The sequence below is a fragment of the Miniopterus schreibersii genome (assembly GCF_964146895.1).
Source record: "Miniopterus schreibersii genome assembly, chromosome: 16".
NCBI classification, from domain to species: Eukaryota; Metazoa; Chordata; class Mammalia; order Chiroptera; family Miniopteridae; genus Miniopterus; species Miniopterus schreibersii.
The window spans coordinates 24,259,064-24,284,383 of NC_138116.1; the positions used below are offsets into that span (position 1 = coordinate 24,259,064).

Here is a 25,320-nt window from a genome sequence, read left to right on the forward strand (position 1 = left end):
GTTTAAGGACGATGGGTAACACAGGAAGGCACACCAAAATAAATACCTTATACAAAGGAGAACAAAGCAGACTTGTCTACCTCTGAAATGATCAAAATGTTCATCGAACTTTCCCTGTAAAAGAACAAGGGGTTCAATTGGCAGACCGTTAATTAATCTACTCTCTCTGTCTAAGGCTGTGATTCTGCCAATTCTTCTCACAGATGTTATTTATAGCCCAAACAGGTAATATAGACACAACAAAAGCAAGGACCACTAAATTTAGCTTCTAAAACAGTAACTACTACTATTTTAGTTACTACAATAGTGATTAAAATATCTTTCAGTTTTTAATTTTGAAATAGAATATATAATTTGGCCCTGGCTGGTGTGGCCCAGTTGGTTGGGCGTTGTCTCATGCACCACAAGGTTGTCAGCTCGACCCCCAGTAGGCAGAATGCAGGAGACAGCCAATCGATGTTTTGCTCTCACATCCATGTTTCTCTCTCTCTCCCTCTCCCTTCCTCTCTCTAAAATCAATTAAAAATCTTTTAAATATATATATATTTTAAAGAATATATAAAATTTGGGGTTTAATTATAATCTCACAGAACCAAAAATGAATGGAAATTTTTTTCTTTTTTAAACACAGTTGGTTTATGACTAATAAAGGGACATGATAGCCTAATTTCAATGCACATGGAAGAAATACAGGGAAATACTAATTTTAAAATAATAAAGCCACTGAATTTTGCCAAAGGGTGGTAGGCAAAAAGCTGGTTTCCACAATCTACTAGTTATTCTCTATGCTCATGACTCCAAAATGGTGGCAGGGTGGAATTTTTTTTTTTTTTTTTTTGGTTAGGCATAAAGTTCTTAATTCTGGCTAAACCATGAAGCTGAGCTGAAAACCCAAACTATTTCTACCTAGATTACCTCAGTTAGCTTTTAAAACTTTTTTTTCTAGTTCAAAAGTTAAATGTATAATTAAAATGCTACATTTTTATCCTTTGTTCCCCTCTAAAATATGTGTGAGGATATAATTTTTAAATAAGGTCTTCGAAAAGTGTATTATAAGCAACTACCAATATGCTGAAAACACACCAGCAAAAAACCCCCCAAAACCCAAAAAACACCCATTATTAATTGTTTCAGTCATTCCTCAACATTTCTATTTATTAAATATCAGCTAGAGCCTGGCTGGGTGTGGCTCAGCGGTTGAGTGTCCACCTAGGATCCAGGCGATCGGAGTTTGATTCCCCGTCAGGGCACATGCCCAGGTTGCTGGCTCGATCCTCTGTCACGGGCGTGCAGGAGGCAGCTGATCAATGACTCTCTCACCATTGATGTTTCTATCTCTCTCTCTCCCTCTCCTTTCCTCTCTCTGAAATCAATAAAGATATATATATATACACACACACATATATATCAGGTAGAAAACTTTCCCAGGGAACTTTGCTCTGCTCCATAAAGCTGTATGCCATTCAGAATAACAACAATCATTTTGGCAATAGTACCACCAATCCGTATAATGGGTGTCTGCCAAAACACAGATAAAAATTTACTTTTTTGTATGGGGCGCATTTAAAATTTTTATAGAAAGAAATATAGTATTAATCATGTCTCAAGAAACTATACTACAATTATGTCAATGACTGAATATTAATTCCACATTGAATTTTCTTTTAGTTGACAGCCACATTCAATTTATACCATTTAGTCTATATTATACAGTGACAAAAATGGTTAAGTCTCTTGAGTGGATTGTAAGCTTTGCTGATTGTGTATTAAAGATTCTATAAGCAAAAAACAAATGCTACTAAGGTGAACCCATGCAAATAAGTTGTAAAAATTCCCAAAATGAAAAATCTATAGCTCACTACAGATGACACAATGAAGACTAGAGAGAAAAGCCATATAGTAATGCTACACCATTCAGCTCCAAGAAGCACATTATTTATAGTGCAGTCCACATATGGTCACTGCTAAATGTCAAATCAACAGTCTTACAGAGTTACAGTTTGGAACTAGTGGAGTCCACAGATCTAAACAGATATTTAACAGGACAAAACCCAATTACACATAGACTTCTAAATCCCTAGTGAGCAAAGTGAACATCAGCAACTGGAGTTTAAAAACTTACATTAATTTTTAAAACCTGCTTGGTCAACCTGACAACTATAAAGATAGGATTTTAATCAGCCAGGCAGAACAAAGACCAACGAACAGTTGATGGGTAGTTTTATTTCCAACTGCAACAATGACATATTTTAAGTCTATCATGCAGGCAGTTTGCCTTATGAATAGCTTAAAATCACTCTCCCATCTGATTTCTCATCTTTTTTCTTTGGTAAGGGTCATAAAAGGAACATATATCCTAAATCACACCGACCAATTCTTGGAACTATGGTAGAATCCTAGACTGGGCTGTCTATGGTTTTAGATTAAGTTTTATTTGTTTTCTAAATATTTTATCTTTAAGTATGTGCAGGTCATAATTATTAGGCTGGGACCTAAAAATTTCATTAAGCATAACTTAAAATTCAAGTTCTAAAAAGTGTTTGTAATAAGGGTAAAATGTTAATACTTTACACTTTCTAATTCATATAATCAAGCTGTCTACTGATATCTTTCATAATTTTCTTAGAACAATATTTTATTTTTGACCAGAAATTTTATTCAAACATATTTGGTTGGTTGAAATATAACTTTATAACAAAGATTATGAAATGCTTTACAAATGCTAGATTTTTAAGTGTTTTCAACATTTCCTAATTGAAATGAAAATATCTGTGTCATTTCACTAACAAATCTAAGCTTCAGAAGTACACTGAAAGCATAATGCATTATTGCATCTTTATATCTCATTTCCCATCTTGCTGGTTTGCAACAAATTTACCCTATTACAAAACAAAAAGAGCTTAATCCTATACTCACAATAACCTTTCAAACAGGCATATTCTTGGCACAAACCTGTGCAGAGACTTCCACGGTTACCAGCTGCTGCAGATTACCTTTGTTAAATAAAAAAAAATGACTAGACCTTTAGCTCCTGCAATGATCTGTAGACTCCCAAAGCTGCATATTTCCAGCCACTTTTGAGTTGCATGCTGTAGCAAAACAGTCAGCACCTCTCAATAGATATTGCTGCAGAGAAAGATTTTAATTCAGCAGATACTCTTTCTGTGTGTTAGAAACAACCTTTCCCCCTCTAGGAATAAGACAGCTCAATATAGCCAGCCAGTCATAAAACTAATATACATGTGGGAATTCCTTAGGTTATAGGACACTTCTTTTTGGGGCGGTGTGGGGGGACACATGACACTACCTACTTTAAAGTCAATCATTTTGAGTGTCTTTAAAAATTTTAAATTTATCCCCAAATGATTTGATAACAGAAATAAAATTCCCCTTATCTTGTGTGTCCCACCTTTATCTAGCATAATTTAGGCTATGAAGCTCCTCCTCCTCCTATCTAAACTACCACAGCACAAATAATTGATATATTTATGCATTTGGGAGTAAATTTATGTTAGAAGTATAATTTATTAATATAATTCTGTGAACATACACTTGTTTATTAAAAATTAAATATCCAGTCTGAATGCTGTACTGTTTGCTATTTTAAGTGGAGAAGACAATATTATTTAATAAATAAGGCATATATCAATTCCACTGCTACTCACTGACATTATTCAACAATGATTATTCAGACTGTCTTCTGATAGTGTTCTCCCTATGACATGTGCTGGAAAAAATCCTGGACAGTGAGAGTGAAAAGGTCATTAGTCTCACATGCCAAAGGAACGAATGTTCCAAAACCCTTAAAATTAGCCCTAAAAGAAGGCTTTAAAAATGTTATATATCATTTAATTTAGTGCTTTAAAAAAATCTTTGTTGAGTATAGTGATAACAAATACTAGGCTGCAAATTTAGTCTAATTAAATTTCCTGCTACTTTCAGGTCAGAGTACTCACAGAATTGTATTAACCAATCATGTACCTTGGAGAATATGGTACTTGGGCCTTGCTTCTGACAGTTCTCGGTTTTTAAACTTTGACCCGAAGGACCTTTTAAATTAAAATAAAAAACTGACACAAAACAAGGCAAAAACTTCAGTGATTTTTTTTTTAACTGAGCAAAATGGGCTTGGCATTTTATTCTTAAGTCAAAACACAAGACTGGACTTTCAGTACAACATCAGATGTGAATTCTCCCTCTGCAGCATTATCACATGCGTCATCAATTACTGCCATGCCTAAGTCTAGCATCATGCCAGCACGTTAAGACAGAAGGTACTATATGCAGTGTTCACTGGACCAGAAGAACAGAAATAAGGGGAAGTGGGGGAGAAAGAAACCCTAGAGAAGAAATTAAAAAAAGGCAGACCGTGCAATACAAACCAGATCATGGCTGCTTAGCTAATATGGGCCAACTGCTGTGGAAGAAAAATGTCGAACACCCCAAGTTGTGTAAATTTCTGTAAACATCTAAACACACACACAAACACACAACACCAACCTAATTTAGGAACATAAATATATGTTGATCCTTTACTATGGTACAGTTGTGAAAATAAAAGCTATGGTTAAAATACCTGTGCTTTCTAAACTGCCTTATTTTCCTGAGGGAGGAGAAGCAGCTAGTGTTTCTTAAAGGGAGAGAGGGGATGTCTTGACTATTATAAAGATTAAGATTCCCTCTTTAATCATTTTTCACTCAAGCTAAAATAACTCACTGAAACCTTTATTAAATGTAAATATGTACACTTAAGCACAAATATTAAATACTGACAATACTGACAAGTTTAGACATTTTAACAATGGACTGTAACCTGAAAATAAAGGGCTTCTCAAAATGAAAACAATGCTCAAAAATTAAGATTAAAAAAAAAAAAAAGAGTCAAAAGAAAGAAATCTCCTTGTTGTATTGCTTTATATCAATATCCAAAACTAAACTGTGTGAAGAGATAGTAACTATTCCTAATGGAACATTATATGATTGTGTTGCCCAGGAAAGGTGAAGCTTTTAAAGGATCAAAATACATTTTACTCCTTTATTCAATTTACAAAAACACTAAACTTTTAACTTGCTATCTTTAATGGAATATCAGTATGGGCCAAATGATATTTTTTCATCAAAATTCTAAATTATTTCTAGATTTCAGACTGATATCCCAACATATTAAATATTAAATTATATCTCAAACTCTCTTTGATTACTGTCAGGCATGCACGAAAACAGCTCTAGACTGTACTATAAGTTAATAAGTTTAACTTCATTCACATCAAGTGTCACACGAACACTACCTAACTAGCTAGCTATGACCCCAAATTAAGCACTGATCATCTTACCGATTCAATAGGCTTGTCAAGTGATGCTTGTTCAATTTCCAAATGTCCTTCTTCATACTGATCAAAGTGATTACCCTGAAAAGATAAGACTACAGTTATTTTTTCAAAAGCAATCGAATGAGGGGTTATTTTTAACTTTTTTTCTTTTGTTGTAGATAACCAAAACTGACACAAATTCACTTTTAAAAAATCTGAACCAAAAAAAAAAAAAAAATCTGAACAATTTATCAGGAGTCCAGTAACATGAACTCTTCTTCCTATGACAAGCATCGAAACTGCGAACTAAAACACGCCCAACCATCTGGGATATTGACTTTCTTAGACTGACTGTATTAGGAAGACTACAGAATCTTAAAAACAAAGGACCATATTGTGTTTTAGTTTTCACAAACAACCTTGTACTAAAGAAAATATGTCATAGTAATAGAAGAATGCAAATAAAACCTATAATACTGTTCAATGCTGGTAACACTGCTTTTTACTGAAACTGCTAAAATATTCCATTTTAAATCATTAACACTTAACTCCCAAGATTTGAGGAATACAACAAAATCTGACACAGCATCCCAAATGCAGCTATTCCTCAAATGATTTGCCGAGAGATAAACATGCTTGTATAATACCATATTTGACCATAATCAGGCAAGCTATCACTGTAATCAGAGTAAATCAAAACAGTTCAATTGAAGATAAAGATAAGTTCCGATAGCTAGAGGTTCACCCTCATCATGGTTTTTTTCCTGAGTCCCCGGCTCCCCTAGAAAGGAAGAACTAGTAATTTGGCTTTAAATCAGAATATCAATTTTCTGCTTTCCTTCTTGTTACAAATTAAAGAGCATAAGGATTTGTGAGTCCTGAACTTATCAAAGTCAAAAGACCAGACTTCAGTCTAGCCTAAATTAATTAATTCAATGTGGAGTGGTATGACAATCTGAATGTTAACCTAACAAAAAGATACTCTGCTTTTCCAAGGTAAACTTTTAGTTGAATAAACTTTAACCATAGAGACCTGTACCATAATTTGCCACAATGTATCATAAATATATGCTTACTTGTTTCTCTCATCAGACCGTGAAGTCTTTTAGGACAAGAACAGTGTCTTGTTTACCTCTTACAATCCCCAAAACTCAACATAACGGGTAAACATTAGAGAACACTTAGGTGCCAAAATTGTATGGCAGTGATGAAAAAGTTCTGGAACTAGATAATGGTGGTGATAATGGCCCTGAAACATTGTCAGTGTATGTAATGCCACTGAACTGTATGCTTTTAAAATAGTTAACATTGTAACTTTTTAAAAAATATATATATATATTTTAAATATATCTTTATTGATTTCAGAGAGAGGAAAGGAGAGGGAGAGAAAGAGAGAGAGACATCAATGATGAGAGAGTCACTGATCGGCTGCCTCCTGCAGGCCCCTCACTGGGGATCGAGCCCGCAACCTGGGCAAGTGCCCTGACTGAGAATCAAACCCGGATCGCTTGGATCCTAGGTCAACGCTCAACCGCTGAGCCACGCCCGGCCGGGCTAACATTGTAATTTTTTAAAAAAATATGTCTTTATTAATTTCAGGAAGAAGAAGGGAGAGGGGGAGAGAGAAACATCAATGATGTGAGAGTCATTGATCAGCTGCCTCCTGCACACCTCCTGCTGGGGATCAAGCCCACAACCCAGGCATATGCCTTAATGGGGAACTGAACCTCGATCTCCTGGATCCTAGGTCTATGCTCAACCACTGAGCCACGCCTGCCAGGCAACATGGTAAATTTTATGTGTATTTTACCACTATAAATATAATAAAAATAAAATTGTGCATTCTTTCCAAAAAACAAAAGGAGTGCCCGGCCGGACGTGGCTCAGGAGTTGAGCGTTGACCTAGGATCCAGGCGATCGGGGTTCGATTCCTGGTCAGGGCACATGCCCGGGTTGTGGGCTCAATCAATGGCTCTCTCATCATTGATGTTTCTATCTCTCTCTCTCTCCCTCTCCTTTCCTCTCTCTGAAATCAATAAAGATATATTTAAAAAAAAAAAAAGATAAATCAAAAAACAAAAGGAGTAACAATGGGTTTTTCAAAGACAAAAAAAAAAAAAGTAAATCTTAAAAAATAAAATAGGCCCTTGCTGGGTAGCTCAGTTGGTTAGAGCTTCATCCTGATACACCAAAGTTGTGGGTTCTATTCTCAGTCACGGCACATACAAGAATCAACCAATGAATGCATAAATAAGTGGAACAACAAATCAATCTCTCTCTCAAATCAATAAATAAAAATAAATTTAAAAAAATTTTAAAAATAAGGATATAAGAGCAAGTATTCCAATACTGAGGAAAAGCCATCATCAACAAAAACTAAAAAAATTGGGGGGTTATCAATCATGAAAGTCTGTCTTAAATTAATCTCCAATATTTTGTCAAGTGATCTCTTAAAATAAAACCTTCCTCTTGGCATTTTAACTTCTATTGCAACATTTAAAAGAGTAAGTTACTTCAAAGATGTTAATTGCAAAATACTTCTAAATTCCTAAATGATAAACATTCAAATACTTAGATTAACTTAAACCTCACAATATTATAGACCAATGTCTAGCCAAATCTCATAATTCTCTTTTTCACTCTACAGCTTTCAATGATTTAATGATAAAAGAATCTCATCCTACCAACAACTGGGTACTTTTAAAGTAAATAAGCCTCTATAGTATTAAATTTAGGACAACCATGTTTTAAATCAAAAGAGAACTTTCCCAAAATTTATCACTATCGAAGATGACAACCTCTAGCACCAGTTGCTGAAGTATTCTAGAGCTGTCTATGCATGTTTTTTATTTTTATTTTTAAAAGTCTTTTATTTTGATGTACAGATCTATGAATTTTAATATAGGGAGGCACAATGTTCTAAAAAATTAAAGACATTGTTAGCACAAAGTTTCCTCTCCTGTAACACGAGATGACTGGACTAGGTAACATATCTAGGTATAAGATTAAAGTTCTACTTACAAGTTCAATCTAACAAATATCTGGAGAAAAGTATTTTACAAAAACACCCTTAATGGGCATAATTTATGAACAGTGCAAATAACCTTAAAAAGACTGAAAAAAGTAGGGGACAAGAGCAAGGCTGTGAAAGCATTGAGTCTTTATAGTGGTTAACTTAAAAAAAAAATCATCCTGTATGACCAGTCTCTTCTTTTTTTTATTTACATAAAAGGACACGTTAGTCTAACCTAACACATAATATTCATTAATTTTCTGTCATCTACTAGGAACTGTTCTGGCACAGTACATATCATATAGATGAAGAAAGAGTGCCTGGACTTAAGGAATATGCTTCATGGAGGAGACAGGTAAACAGTGATTGCAATCTAAGTGCCATGACAGAGGTGTAAATGAAAAGCTGGGGGAGCACAGACCAGAAGGTATCAGGCAGGACTTCAAAGTGGAAGTGAGCTGGATCTTAGCCAGGTGCCAGGGAGGAGTGTGGGTGGAAGGGTACAAGGCTGGCTTTATAAGGCATTGGGTTTATTCTTTGATCTATCATTTACTCTGTGCAGCTAGTAGAGTGGTATATGATTTGTTTTTAAAAACTGTTTAATAGGATTTTTTAAAAAAGTAGTGGGTACTGAATATACAGAAAACAAAGGAGGAAATACATTGTTAAGATAAAAGACAATGGAAATTTGGAGGGAACTGCCTTAAAGATTAGATAGCTCCTTCCTCAAAGAACGATAAGAACGACTTTATTTGTTGGCCATTAAAGTGCTCAAAGAAGATATATGAAACTCTGTCGCTTTCTTTAACCAAAAGAATTAAGCATCCTTGGTTTTCCCCAAACCAGATCATTTAAAGCATATCTTTTTTTCTTATAGGAACAATGTTAAATTTCAGATCCATGCCCCTAACGAAGGCTTTTATATCAAATAAATTATAGTGTACCTGACAGTGTCACAAACATAAATGAGTAAGTCAAAGAGTTTGCTTTAAAAGAGTAAACAAATATACAATAAAAATCAGACACAGGTTCTACTGTGCTATAGAGTATATACAGGTACTTATGGTAAATCAAAATATTTATTAAATTAGATCCAAAATTAATGACAATTATAACTAAAAATTTTGCCCTTTAGAAGTTTTTAGAAACTGTCACAGCTAAGAAGATTCTAAAGAGACATGACAATTAAATTTAATGTAGTATCTTGTATGGGATCCTGGAACAGAAAAAGAATATTAGGGGAACACTAAGGCTATCCAAATAAAGGATGGACTTTAAAGAATCATGTATCAATACTGCTGCATGAGTATGGTAACAAATGTGCCATACTAATTTAAGATGTTAACAACAGGGAAAACTGAATACAGAGTATATGAGGTATATGTATATAGGAACTCTGTACTGTCTTAGCAATCTTTCTGTAAATTTAAAACTGTCCTAAAATAACAGATTAAAAAAATAAAAAGTTTTGGGAAGGGTCAATACCACTCCATATACATAGCATGCATAGCTTCCTTTAGCTTTATAAAATACCTTCAGAAACTTTATTCTAACAAGTTTGTGAGATACTCAATACACCAGGTCCTCAAATAACATCATTTCGTTCAGTCATTTCATTACAATGTTAATGAGATGCCGTAAGAAATTAACTCTTGTTCCTATCAATTAGCCTATTATGGCAGCAATTATCAACCCTTTTCATCTCATGGTACACATAAACTAATTACTAAAATGCTTTGGAACACCAAAAAATACAGTATTATGTTTTTTGCTGATCTGACCAAAAAAATAAAAAGGTGTAATTCTGATTCATTCACACCAATGGCTACTGTTTTGTTGGCTGCTGTCATTTTACTTGACAATCTAAGGGAAAGAGCTCAGTGCTCCTGAATAAATAGTCAGATACTGCATGTTTTAAAAATTCTTGCAGCACACCAATGTGCCTTTTGTGGCACACTGGGTGTGCTGCGGCAGACCTGTTGAAAATCAATAGCCTAAGGTAAAATTGGTTTCTTTGTAGGTTATTTTGTTTAAAGTCCCAGAACCTACAGATGGCATTCAGTGAGGACTCACTGTACAGGATTTGGGGATTTTTTAATCATTACTATTTTACAAATAAGTAATACAGAGATTGTTACCAATTCACAAAAGCTTCTGATTCTTAGTCTCATGTTCCCACCACTGTATTACACTACACAAAACTCAAAGATTAAAAAAAGTAATAGTAGCCTTGCTTCCATAATTCTGAAACAATATTCTCTGTAGAAAGGAGAGTTAGTCAAAACCTTCTAGTTATCACAAAAGACACAGACTGAGGAACTATTACAGATTAGAGACAAAAAATAACAATGCAATCAATGTAGAATCTTAGATGGGCTCCTAGAACAGAAAAAGGGCATTAGAGGAAAAATGGTAAAATTCAAGTAAGATCTATGGTTTAATTAATATTACTGTACCAAACTTAATTTCTTTGTTTTGATTAATTTCATTATGGTTACTGTATAGATATTGTAGTAGGGGAAGTTGGGTGAGTAGTATACCAAAACTCTATACTATTTTTGCAGTGATGCTATAAGTCTAAAAGGAGTTTAAAATAAAACGAAAAACAAAAGACTTTTAGTTATAGGATAATCTCTACTCATATTATTAACAGAAAAATCAAAGTGCTGGAAAATGTGTTTGCATGAAAGGTAAAAAATACTTGTATATGTATTATGTATCTCTGAAAGAACAAACATGTAATTAGAAATAGTAGTTGTTTTTGAGAAGGTTGTGTTTTACTTTTCACTTTGAATTTATCCATTTGTCCCTTTTAATGCTGCACTAGGAAAGAAAGGGAAGAAAGGAGGACGAAATATAAAATGTGATTTCAAACTCCTAGGGCACAAAGTGTAGAAGTAGTGGTGGTAGTGGTAAATACTTCATTTCTCGCCTCTCTCCCCTCCTCCCAAATTTTTTCAAGTCATTCTGATGCACTAAGGCTTAATAATAAGATCATTCCTTCCAAAAATAGTCAGTATGGCATCTGATTATCCAAAGGCCTCAAAAGGGATTTGAAGAGAAGTATTTTTTTGTTTTAACCTGCTTTCAAAACCTTATTTAGATCTCTCAACTCCCATTAGAGCTAGGATAATCATATAATGTATCATACAAACCAGGGCACTTTGAGGGTAAAAGGGGGTGTTAATAGTAATTATGCCAGGACAAAAGGCATAAACTGGAACATATGGTCATTCTAGTGAAAATTCAGATTCTTTGTTAGAAGATTCCTAAAATTTAGCTTTAATGATGATTGCTTGGAATACATTTTCCATTGTCTAAATTAACTCTTCCTTTCTAATTACGACCTGCTTTCAGAATTGAAATATAGCTTTTCATTTATGTGATCAGAAATTTAAGATCAAAGGGATCCAAATTCACTTCCCTAAAATATGTGTTAAAGATTTTTTTCTTTTAATCCTCACCTGAGGTATTTTTTCCATTGGTTTTCAGAGAGAGTGGAAGGGGGAGAGAGAGAGAGAGAAACATCGATGTGAGAAAGACATCAGTTGGTTGCTTCCCACATGTGCCCCAACCAGGGCGGGGGGTTGAGCCTACAACTGAGGTATGTGCCCTTGGCCACAATTGAACTCAGGACCCTTCAGTCCTTGGTCCAATGCTCTAACCACTGAGCCAAACTGGCTAGGGCTCTGTTAAACATTTTTAAATGCACACACATATACATACACCCAGCTGAATTCCCTTCAACTGCCTCTTCACTCAAAAAAAAAAAAAAAAAAAAAAGGTTTCAATTCCTAGGAGGTCTAATTACAAATGAATAGAACCTGGCTGACCTGCACATCATTAAAATACACAGTAGCTCTAGTTTCTAGTTTCTTACAGGTCAAGGATTCTGCTTCCAAGCCCAGGACAAATGTGGAAACTTCTGTATTACAAATTTAGCTGTGTTGATCATTTAAATATAAAGAGACAGAAACTGCCATAAATTTATCCATGTAAGTGTTGATCTCGGAATCCACATAATCCCACAGCTGTACCTTTTCCAGTGATTAACTACACAGTAAATAGGGAAAATTAAAGCTAGAGAAGAGGAAATCATTGGGACAATTCTTTAGAGACTGCAATCAACAGCCCATAACCTCAAATAGCAAAACATAATATTTAAGACCCTAAAAAAGGTTATATTATTCTCTTTCATCTTTCTATGACTATTAAAATTTAACACAATTTCTTTAAAAAATTTAATGAAAAATATTACTCATAGTCAAAGTCAGTGGATTCAAAGTTTCTGATGAACAAATCAATTATTAACACAATGATTATAAAGACTAAAGTTTTAAATCCTGACTTTTCCTTTTTAAATTAGGTATCAGCCAAGTTTAAAATAGTTTTATTTTTGGCAGTACACACATACACACACACATTTTAATTGTTTTTTTTGGGGGGGGGACGACAACAATTTGTTGTTCCACTTGTTTATGCATTCATTGGTTGTTTCCTGTATGTGCCCTAACCAGGGATCGAATCTGAAACCTTGGTATATTGGGACAATGCTCTGACCAACTGAGTTACCAGGCCAGGGCTCTTAGGCAGTATATTATACTACTCATCCTAGCCCTATTTTTTAGCACCTGGCTCTGTTTATTAAACTTCATATTGCAGACATTCTTGTCTCTCTCTGCTCCAAATCTCTCCAACCAACATTTACCTTGTGTACTGTATTTACCATTATTCCTTTAGAGATGGTCTATTGTCACTAAGTGGATCTACTAATTATAGCTCTAACTCAGAACTCAATTAACATACTTGCTTATAATTTGGACTTTCTAAATTCAGAACATATGATGCAATCTCAGCTGGCATGGACCAAAAAAGGTGTATTTAGCAGACAGAGTTATACTGGATAGCTTCCATCTATGAACAAAACCAGTCCTCCCTTGTCACCAAATAAATGAGAGACTTCATCTCAGTCCCTGTCTCCCTTACTCATTCCAAATAAACTAACTGTACTATTATCCTAAACAGCTCAGAAAAATGTCTCTGCAGGAAAAAACCTATCCAAAAAGAAATGAACATTCTTGGGGATTATTGGTGTAATTTTATTTGTATAGTTAAAATTTATTTCAATTTAGAAAGTGGAAAGGAACACCACTGTGGTCAATTCCTCAAAAACCCCAATTCTTCACTACTGTTTTCATAATCATATAGTCTGACTTAAAACAACTTCTAGTATATTATTATAAAAACCAAAGATCTCTGAAGCCAGAGACACCAGAAATCATCATTACCATCTGTCAGCTGTATAACCTTGGGCAAATTACCAAACTTCTTTCTAGGCCTAAGCCTGTTTCCCCAGCTGTAAAATCCAGATGATTACACTATAGTTTTACTGCATAGGCTGCGAGGTTTAAAGAGGTACAAAGTAATGGATTATTATCTTAAAACACTGTTGAGGCCAGTCAATAACCCAGAAGAATAAATTCAGTTATTAAATTAAATGTAAATTGGTAGGAAAAATAATTGGCTAGCAATCTCAGCAAATAACTTAAGAACTTGAAAACATATTACAGTGGAGCCCTAACCAGGTTGCTCAGTTGGTTAGAGCGTCAATCCCAGTTCAGGCCACATACAAGAAGCAACCAATGAATGCATAAATAAGTGGAATAACAAATTGATGTGTCCCCGCAACACCATCCTCTCTCTAAAACAAACAAACAAACAAACAAACAAACAAACCCTGCCCAGTGTGGCTCAGTTGGTTGGGCATCATCCCATGTACTGAAAGGTTGCCCAGGTTGCAGGCTCAATCCCCAGCAGGGGGCATGCAGAAGGCAGTCCACCGAGGTTTCAATTTTTCTCTCTCTCTAAAAATCACTAAACTATTCTTTAAAAAACAAAAAAAAGAAAAAGAAAACATATTACATTGGGTCATAGGTATGAGTATATCACACACTCATATAAAAATACATGTACACCTGTTTGACATATCAAATTTTTTGGATAATTTGACAAGAAGAAAGAACTGGTTTCCAAAAAAGCACTATATTAAAAAATAGTAATTTTTAAAAACCCCACAAGAGAAATCAACCTTTTTCAAAAACGCATGCAAAATACGGCAAACAATTCTTTTTTTAAAAAGTGTTTTTATTGATTTTTCTAGAGAGGAAGAAGAGGGATAGAGAGAGAGAAACATCGACAAGAGAGAAACATCATTGATTGGCTGCCTCCTGCACACCCCCTACTGAGGAGCCCATCTGCAACCCAGTCATGTGCCCTGACTGGGAATCAAACCGTGTCCTAGGTCAACGCTCAACCACTGAGACACACCAGCAGGGCCAAATAATTCTGAGGCATTCAAAAAAGGTAGGGAGACAACAGTTAAGAATTCCTGCCCGGTCGGGCGTGGCTCACTGGTTAAGCATCGACCTAGGATCCAGGTGATCAGGGTTTGATTCCTGGTCAGGGCACATGCCCGGGTTGCGGGCTGCACCCGATCAATGACTCTCTCATCATTGATGTTTCTCTCTCTCTCTCTCCCTCTCCTCTCCTCTCCCTGAAGTCAATAAAGATATATTTAAAAAAAAAAAAAAATTCCTCTGAGACCCATAGTAATGCATATTATTTCTTTTACCACTGGCTAGCATGATAGATCTCTATGCAGACATTTAACAAAACTTCTGCACAAGTCCAAAGAAAAACAAGTGTTGCTGTAATTATATGTGATATATAATAAAGTGAGATTATAACTACATATAACACAACCTCCATACCTGAAATATCCCTCAATTGGTTTTACAGGATATCACAGAAACAGTTCAACCTAGATAATCCACAGCGCAGCAGGAAGCTGAGTCTCTAGTCTGGACATTCTTCTCAGCCTTTACTAAGCCTACATACATACTTGCCTTTACTTAACCATTAATTCAAATATCTGAGCAACATCTAGGTGCCAGACCCCGACTCAATGCTGGAAAAAATAAAAAAACAAGAAAGCCTCTCATTCAAGGAGCTTTAAGTCCAGTGAGATGAGATAAATTATAAAAAGAAAGTATACAGTAGGAGGTAAAACAGCACAGTGGTTCAAGGCTGAGACTGGTCCAAACTACCTGAAAGCTATCTCTTCAACTAGCTATGTGAATGGGGTTAAGTTTCTCATTTGTAAAATGGGAATAATAGAACCTACCTTATAGGGGGATTACATGAGATAACAGTGCATAACATAGTTCCTAAAAGAGTAAGCACTCTGTATTGTTAACTAGTAAAAATGCTATTACTAGTAAAAGTGGTATTATTGAAATACGGCCAAAGTGCTGTGGGAGCACAGAAAATGAAACAATTAACTCTGCCCAAGAAAGATGTCAGCAATAACATCTGATAAGAACACATGCAAAGGGACAATAATGAAAGAGCCTAGCTGATCCAAATAGCAACAAAAACTGTAGAATGGCAGGACAACGGAAGAGATATACCTGTTACAAGGGATTCAGGATGCTTAAAAGTCTTATAAGCCAAGTTAGTGATTAGTGAGTTTGGATCTTACACTTGAGACAATCAGGAATCACAGGAAAAGTCACATCTTAGGAGAGATCAAAGTTCAAATATGAGTTTACTGTGTTGCCTCAATTTCTCTAAGCCTATTTTCTCATCTACAAAAGGAAGACCACCTGGTTTAGATGGTCACTTGTGTTAAATATCTCCAAAATGCTTTGGAACGGAGCCTGGTATGTAATACATACTCAACAAACAGTAGCTGACATTATCATCACTAGATATCATAGCAGTCAACTTTTGATTCTGATATTGGTCAAGGATAAATTTATAGTACTCTAATTTGACAGTATCCAGAAAGTACCATTCTCCTCTCCTGGCTATTTTTTCACTGGAATAAATGAACAAAATTGACTGATTTTATCCTCTTTTCTTACCCTTTTATGACGCAATGCTAACAAACGGGCACTCAATAATGTTTGGGAAATGGAATGGAGTTATCTGATAGACCTATACACAGTAAAAAGACCGACAAGAAGCCATAAACAATCAATTGAACTTATAACACTGAGATGTTTCTGGAAAAAATATAATATTTAATGATAAGCATACCTATGTCCTACCAGTTAGGTAACTGGTGAAAAATACTGCCATGTATTAAAAAGAAACAATGCTTTGCATTCTGTAGACAATACCAGCACTCATCTCCTCAAAAAGAGGCCAATGTATATACCACAGTAGAAAGAACACTACAAAAGAAATCATAGGATTATAGTACAAAACTCAGCTCTATACTAGGCAAAATAATTTATCTGAGCCTCAACTTCATCTATAAAGAGTTACTACCTATTCTATTTACCTCACTGAGTTACTAGAAGAATTAGAAAAGAATGTATATAAGGGCACTTATTAAACCATGACAGTATACAACTACACAATATCACCATTCTAATATCCAGGTTAGATGATTTTACAATATCCTGGTACCTCAGTTCCTTAACTTCCTTTCCTATAATGAAAAATCTTTTTGTCCATTCTATCTCAGCCATTTCACTCTCATGGTCATTACCAATATTCTCAACCCTCCCATAATCTCTATTTCAAACACTGTGCTCTCTCTCCAACCACAACCTACCTATCTTTCCAGGTTGTTTCCTCTAATACCTCCACTCTGATCCTTAAACCCCATCAGCACCTACAATCCATTGACCAAACTTTTCGCTCTGCCCCCTACCCCTCAATCCCAGAAGTCCTCACCTACCTCCCAGTCAAGTCAAGCTTAAAATCAAAGTCCATTATAGTAATCACTAGCTTGTATACATCCTCTCCTTCCTTGCCCCTACTCTGGTTAATGGAAGCTGGTTATCACAGCTTTAATTGTATGTATAACATATCTAACACGATTGTACCTGAATTAATCTTCCCTGAAGAAAAACTGCTTTGAAATCTATACCATTTAAACACCTTAAGTAGCTAGTACATTCTTGCTTGAAGCCTTAAAATAAAACTTATTTTTGTAGCCCCAGCTTTTACTTTTTCCCTATGCCCAACAGTTTATTCACTGCCCTAAAAAAATCCAATTCGGCTTGTTCCACTTCTATACTTTTGCCCTGGCTATTTTCTCCAACTGAATGCCTCCCATTCTTTTACTTTGCAAGGATATACTCCCATCATCTTTCAAGATCAGCTTAAATGCTAATTTCCTCATAAAGGCATACCCAATCATCCCACTTCAAGGGTTCTCTCCTTTCCTTAGATTTTTGCATTACACTGTTCACCTGACAATCATGTTGGTCTTAACAAACTAAATATTAGTTATTTTTGTTCTCTCTCCATCTAGAAAAGCTCCTTGAAAAACACCACTTCTTAATGAACTTCCCTCACAGACATATTCACACATACTTCTTAGTACTACTATTCAGTTTTAACAATCTTTTCAAAAATTAGTTTATATTCTAGAAAATAATCTCAAGGTAAATATGTCCCTTGTAACTCTTGTGCAGATGATACCCTAAAGTAGTATTAAACCAATTAAATTTTCAACCACTTTTGCCCTTTCTTTTAAGATACCTCATATTACTCATAGCAACAAGGGAAACTGATACTACAGCATATAATCCACAAGCATCAGCCTTAGCTTTTTCTGTAGTCAAGACCTAGAGCATGACATTCATTCCTTGGTTTTTGATCAGTACTGCCTACAAAAAGGGTGAAAAATTGGGCTTGTTTCCTCATCAACTCTGGAAAAATGTTACATGAGATATGAGTAATGACTTTCCTAACAATCATTATTTAAAATGTCAGCCACAAAACACGATCAATGAGCCCAGGTGGCATGGCTCAGCAGCTGAGCATCAACCTATGATCCTGGAGATCTCAGTTCGATTTCCGGTCAGGGCACATGCCCGAGTAGCCAGCTTGATCCCCAGCAGGAGTGTGCAGGAGGCAGCAGATCAATGACTCTCTCATCATTGATGTTTCTACCTCTCTCTGAAATCAATATATATTTAAAAAACAAAAACATTAAATAAAAATAAAAAACATGATCAGTGACTTTTTTCTATTTCAACTTTAAACCCGTAGAGCTCTTTCGTATTTCACTTCTACAAAGCACAGAGATAAATTGAAATTCCTCTTTGAAATCAATGTAACTGCCAGAGTGGCAAGGATGACAATAAATAATTGATACCACGTGAGCTGAGGCCAAATGTACTATTATAAAGATAGTTTCTGGTTGCTTGAGTGACACACAATGCAAGGTTTACCTGACCTTAACATTTTCAGTAAAAAAGAAAAAAAAGAAAGAATTAAGACAAATTAACAGGAAACTCATGTTTTGACCCTAATTTTAATTTCTTACTATCTATAGCACTTACTAAAACATTATGTGCTATTAATCTATGTACAATGCCAAAGCAACTTTAGCTACTTTTTCTTCAATACATTCCTAAATTAGGTATAAAATACTAAATGTATTTGTTAAATCCCAAGGAAATCATTTTGTATAAGCAAGACAATACAGCATTTTGTCTTTCAGCCTGAGAATATTTAAATTTTTGCATTGACTAATACAATATGCATTAAGCACATCTGATTAGACTTCCTTAGTTAAATGGACAATTCACTTTTTATAACTGTGAAATCATTACAACATCTTCTGGTATTCACAGCAATATCAAATCAATGACTTCTTTCAGTATTTGTGGTGGTCATTTGTAATTCCTTTGGTAATTACCATGAGTCAGCTTTCACTTAATACTAAATGGCAATGCTAATACGAAAAGAGAATCAATGCCAGACATACAAACAAGCAAAAGTATCAAGTTGTTTCAGGGAAAGAATTTTAATAGAATTCAAGAACTGGATGTCTACCTCAAGCTGGAATCAATTTTCATTAATAAAATATTAGAAACTTATTAAATCACAGTAAGATGAAACCTCTACATGGATTTCAAATCCATAATTTAAGATCTCATGAACTTCTGCTATTCCTTTTCAGAAAATGGTAATTTTGACCACCTCAAGAAAACTGCCATTTTTTTCATTTTATCATGTACCCAAATGGAAAGAAATTATATGGAAATATATCTCAGCCATGAAGCAGAACAATCAGGATAGTTAATTGTATATGTGTTGTTTTTTAAAAAATGTAAGTCATAAATTGTAGTTCTGGTTATGTAACATAAAGACCTAAGAAAATGTGATAAAAGAATCTCTCTGCAGTACTCTTGAGAATTGTGTGACATGTACAGAATGAAAGTAAAGAATACAACATGACACCTATTTTTTCTACAATGTTGATAGCACTAGAACAGCCCTGTAATAATCAACCTAATAGTATATTTGTCTAGATCTGTTCTTCCTGGTATCCCACGTCTACTTTGAAAACAAGCAAGCATACCATCACAAGAAGCCCTATAAGCACAGTTCTTGTCAAGCTTTCTCCCACCAGTGCAACTTATGTCCTTCTCTATAATGTTATTCCTTGATATAGTCCATATTTTTAAATGCCTTTTATCTTAAATATATACCTTTTACCCTCCAAATCACCACCAGCAAGCCTTCCCTTATGCTGATCTTATCTGGTCACTATTGATCCCAAGAATATAGTAATCAGTAATTCTGAATTTTTTAATAATCATGCTGATTCATCATCAGTAGTTTGAAATCTGTTCCAGCTTTGGTTCCAATACTTTCCACCTACCATAGTATGCATGGGAAAGAGAATAGTAATGATTTTGCATGAGTTTCAGTATCTCAAGCAAAGCTGACATTGATTTTCATTGCTAGTGGCATCTCTTCCAGATCATGGGAGACAGACCCAGAAAACAGAGATTAGAACACTTGCCCATATGTCATCTCTAGCATGCCTGCATTAATTAGGATGCCAACTCTATTAGATAGTACCACACAGAAAATATACTGATACACTTCTGTGACCTAAGTATTTTTAAGCTGTAAACATCCTCATTTAATGGTCTCAAATAAGAATTACCTAAAGGTCACATCCTGGTATTATACATGAAACACAAGAAGGAATCCTATAAACATATTACATAAAAGTAATACATGACTTGCTTATTGCTATTTACCATCACAATTACTTATATAGATTATAAAAAGTTCTTGGGTAATTTTTATATTTTTATTGTGACCTTTAAGGTAATATCTCTCTTATTACTTTGTCACTCACAATTATCATAGCTCCTTTTCATTAAAAATATAATGCAGAATACATTCAGAGCACAATGGAATGAGAGGCTCCTTTAAATCACCAGTCTGCTGCAAGTACACAAACTTAAGAACATTCCCTCACTAGTATTCAGCTGCATCACCATTAATAGCCATGCAACCACTAAATGCTAAGCTGTGTATTTAACACCTTACTGTTGTACATCACTGTACAAATAAAACTTTCTTTAGTGAACCTATTATTCAAAAGTGTTGAATATACCTATACCCTAAATTTTAGTATGTATTTTCCACTAGTTTGTGTAACATTTCAATCAGTGAACAAATATGCCTTAATCTAATAAATGTAGGCAGAAGTCATGTCTCATTCAGGAACTGAGGACAAATTCTTTAAGTAGCAGTTAAAACTCTTAAAGCATTAAAAAAAAAATACATCAGCCTAGATCAGAAAGATTTCCAAAGATCAAATACCGCTAAAAAAAGGCTACACAAAAGGATGTCTAAACTACAACAGTTAACAATATATCCTCTATAACAGTGTAACTTATCGCTGTCAGAAGCCTCCCTAGAATCCCTTGGGAGATCAACAAGAAAAAGATCTCAACTAGAACAGGTAAAAACTAATTGTATCACCTCTCTAAAAGCTCATTTTATTCTTTGTGACCTATAAATTTATCCTCTATAGTTGATGACTCAATTAGTTATATAAAACATAACTGCCAGTAGAGATAATGGTCCTGAGCACAAGTTCAAGAGTTAAAAAGCTAGAGTCTGAATCCAGGGTCTTCCATTTACCAGCTCTGTGTACTTGGTCAAGTGATTTAACTCTGTGCCTCAGCTGCCTCATTTGAAAATGTAATAGTAGCTATCTCACAGGGTTATTGTGGAGATTGATATAGTACACATAAAATCTGTAGAATAATATGTTTGTTTGTTTTACCCCCACCAGAGGATATTTTTTCCATTGCTTTTTAGAGAAAGTGGAAGGGGGAGAGAGAGAAAAAGAAACATCGATTGGTTGCCTGCCGCACACGCCACAATCAGGACCGGGGATCGAGACTACACCAAGGTAGGTGCCCTTGGCCAGAATCGAACCCGGGACCCTTCTTCAGTCTATGGGCTGATGCTCTAACCACTGAGCCAAACTGACGAGGGCGATACCTGTTTATTATTATAATAAAGTTATCAAAAACTTTAAAACCTATATAGTCTCATTAACCAATGTCACCCCAATAAGTTTAATAAAGAAAACTTTTAAATGTATGTCCCTGATAATAATTACTGTTTATATTTGTAAGTGCTTCAAGTGGCATACCACAGTTATGCTCCTCACTATACTATACACAACATCTTTGAAACTCTAGGTGTTCACAAAATCTAATAGTGAACCCACATCTGACTCCATACTAAGTTCAAAAGACAACTTGATGTGGTCTTCAAAATTTGTCCTTGATGATAAATTGACAAAGAAATGATAGCCATCTAGAAGTTACCAGAGAAAATGCATGGAAAAATTTCCAGAACTACAAGATCTGTTTAAAGCAACAGGACCTATGTACTGTTTGAAAACCTACTTTGGATTTGTTTTCAAGTGTATTCAGTGGCTTTGCCTTGTTTATCCCTTAAAATCTTAAAAGGAGGCCACCTTTAATTTTGAATAACCTAACCTTGAAAAATGTTTGATATACTATATGCATATACTATATACATTTTCTAATAACTTAAATCAAAGGACATCATTCACGAAAATCAATCTATACTTTTCCCTTTAGTAAAACATGCAGAAAAATACTCCTTTTATTTTTAAATGAATGCTTTTTTGGGAAATGTTAGCACAATAATTTACAAATATTTTAACATCTTATAATTGTCTAAAAGGTTTCATTCCCAATACCCTAGGTACCCACCCATAATACTAGGATATCTGACTTTTAAAAAAAACCAACATTTCACCCTGGCCAGTGTGACTCAGTGGTTAGAGCATCGGCCCTTGCACCAAAGGGTCTCAGGTTTGATTCCCAGTCAAGGGCATGTACCTGGGTTTCAGGTTAGAGGCTCATTGGGGAGGCAGCCAATGAATGTGTCTCTCTCACACTGATGTCTCTGTCTCTGTCACTCTCTCTCCTCTCTTTCCCCCTCCACCCCTCCTTTCCACTCTCTCTAAAAAGCAATGGAAAAAATATCCTTGGGTGAGGATTAAAAACAAACAAACAACCTTTCCCTGGCTGACTCAATACAGGAGGAATTGGTTATTCCAACATAAAAGGAGAAAACGTACTTGAAACATATGTAGTATCTTCAGCATCAAAAAAGAAACTAATCTCACCTGAAAAGGTAGAAGCTTTCTCAAATTTTTCAGGTGACAGCATTCAAACTCTGCTACCCAGTTTTCAGTATCTTCTTTCAAGACCCTGCAAATCCTGTTTTTGTTTGTTTAAGCCTGCTGAAATTTTGTGGTTGACAGCCATTTTTCCTCAAAACATAATTGTTCATGTTATCTATTTAAAATTTTATTAGGTCACCTTGAAATTCTCTCCTCTGAAAAGCACTTGAGGTTTTGTGTTTTTTATCAACATGTCTCTCTAAAAATTACAGATAAAGCCCACACATCTTGCAGTCTACTTATGTTTCAAGGTGCTCGCTAAAGAATGAACAATCTTTCTCAGGGATCAACTGGCTAATATGAACCGCTTCAAACTCCCCTGGACCTGCATTGTATCCTTAAAACACCTTGAGATCCCGTATTGTGCTGCAGCTAGCTGTAGAGCAGGCGCAGGATCACAAGGCTTTCCAACAGCTCCCAGATCCCTTACTGCTGCAAAACTTCTTTTAAGCGTTCTATGTACTAGACTGTTTGGTGTTGGTTTAACCTGTTTATTTACTAACCCTATCATCTCAGGAAATTCAACCCCTTCCAACTGCCTTCTGAAAGACATCTAGAATATTCCCTTACTACTTTGAGGAAGACCTGCAGTAGGAAAAACACTTGAGTTCAGAGGTTCATCCCCTGACCCAAATTGCTGTTGCCAGGATATGCGGTAGTAATGCAGTGGTTTCTTTGAGACTCTGAGGATGTATTTTATCCTAGAAATAATCAATCTTTTAACTGCTGAGATTTCTGCGGCAACAATGATCAACAGGAAGCTATGAGTTATTCTAATTTGCCTTTATTTTTCCCTCAATAACGCTAGCCATTACAAGGGCATTTTTCTATAAGATATTTGCAACTGAAGAGAAAAATCAAGCTTTTGGCACTATTTATCACACGCTTGGAAAGTCCATTATCATTCTGCTTCTTACGAATCTCCTTTCGAGGTAAAATTTGGGGCGAAGCTCACGTCGATCATACTCCTATAACTTACTGTTTTTCAGGCCCAACTAACGGCCTAATAATAACAACAAAACATTTACGCCCGGGAAATCTCAATGTCTGACTAACCAAGAAAGCGTCTAATAACTAAAGCACCCTTTTGCGCGTGAGGAATTGGAAAAATACAATGAAAGGAATTTATTTATTAGAGGACGGTAAGAGGGAGGAGCCCTCCCCCCCCGAAAGCCGTGCAAGCAAAACCCAGGGGTTCGGAAGCCCTGGTCCAGCAATACTCACCCCAAACCCTCCCGACCCAACCCTCTTTTCCCCGGGGAGCCAGCCCTGCACCTTCACAGGCAGGGGAGAACCGGGGAAGCACAGCCCACCACTAGCGGTCAGGCCGGGGTTCCGAAACCCGAAGCCCAAATAGGCCGAAGCCGCAAACCCGGCGGCCTGAGTTTAAGAGGCAAGAGAATACTGGGTGAGAGAAGATGCGGCCTCGCCTCCAGCCCGGAGGCCCCCGGAGGAATCGGAAGCGGAGAAGAGCGAGCCGGTTCGTAAGCCGGAGCAGAACCTGGACGGAAAGAGAGCCGGGAGCAGAGGAGAAGGAGGTTTCGGCTCGGCCAGCGCCTTCCCCGGATCCTCGGCGACGCCCGTGTTTACCTGAAAGTCTCGGTCCTCGTTGAAGCGGGAGAAGCGGTCCGCCATTTTGCCGCCTTCACTGCTCTCAGAACTACGCTCTCCGGTTCGCTCCTTCCCTCCCGCGACACCCGCCCCCTCGCTCCCCTCCCCAGTTCCCCGCCTCCTCCCACGCCCACCCAGCGCGCGCTGGCGAGGGACGGAGGAAGCGAGAAGGCGGATCCTGGCCAGAGCCCCGGAGGCGCACGCGCCTTTCAGCCCCGGAGGCGGAACCTCCCCGTCTCATTGCCAGCTCCGCGCACCGCCCAGGGCGACCCCACTAGAGCGCGTGCGCATTCGCGCCCGAGAGCGGCAAGTGCTTCCGGAGAGAAAGGTCACAGGGGCAAGGTACGTTCGCCTCCGGATGTTTTCCACCTGCAGATTTCCCCGAGTATGTTGTTTTTTTATTATCCTCCTGCTTCCCTGTGTTCGCAGAAGCCTCTCCTCTGCTTTCTTCAAATAGCAGCATAATGTAGTGGCCGAAAACGCGGATTTAGGAGCCAGACTGCTTAGTTTCGAATCCCGGTTCTCCTTGAGGATTAGACGGCGAATGAGACAGGAACGATGTCTTCTTTCATAGGGCTTACATTCCAGTAAGGAACATCAGATACATAATAAAATAATTGCATAATTTCAGGTATTAACGAGCGCAACATAAAGTAAAACTGGGTGCAGTGACGAGAGGGACGACCTCTGAAACGACCTTTTCACCTGAGGAGCAGCGAGGGGTCCACGCCTTGGGGCAGAGGAAACATTAAAATTAGGGACCCAATGACTGCTAAGAACTTGGCATTTTTCAGGCGATCATTTGAGAGGACTTATTCTCAAGT

The 25,320-nt window shown here is 36.4% G+C and overlaps 1 protein-coding gene across 10 annotated transcripts in view; it reads right to left on the minus strand.

Moving 5' to 3' along the window:
• Window positions 1-24,769, minus strand: part of GPATCH8 (G-patch domain containing 8) — a 69,788-nt gene extending 45,019 nt beyond the window's left edge. For 2 of the 10 annotated variants that reach the window (XM_081162989.1, XM_081162982.1), the window contains exons 1-2: window positions 5,334-5,414; window positions 4,383-4,417 (exon numbers count right to left, since the gene is read on the minus strand). Coding sequence is in view for 1 of the 10 variants with exons in the window: in XM_081162981.1 (XP_081019107.1) it covers window positions 5,334-5,408; window positions 24,476-24,520 (120 nt within the window). In the remaining 9 variants the exon portion in view is untranslated. Of the gene's footprint in view, window positions 1-4,368; window positions 4,418-5,321; window positions 5,415-24,475 lie in introns of those variants that run through there. The other 8 variants (XM_081162983.1, XM_081162988.1, XM_081162986.1 and 5 more) reach the window with 8 other exon arrangements.
• Window positions 24,770-25,320: the final 551 nt, after the last annotated feature.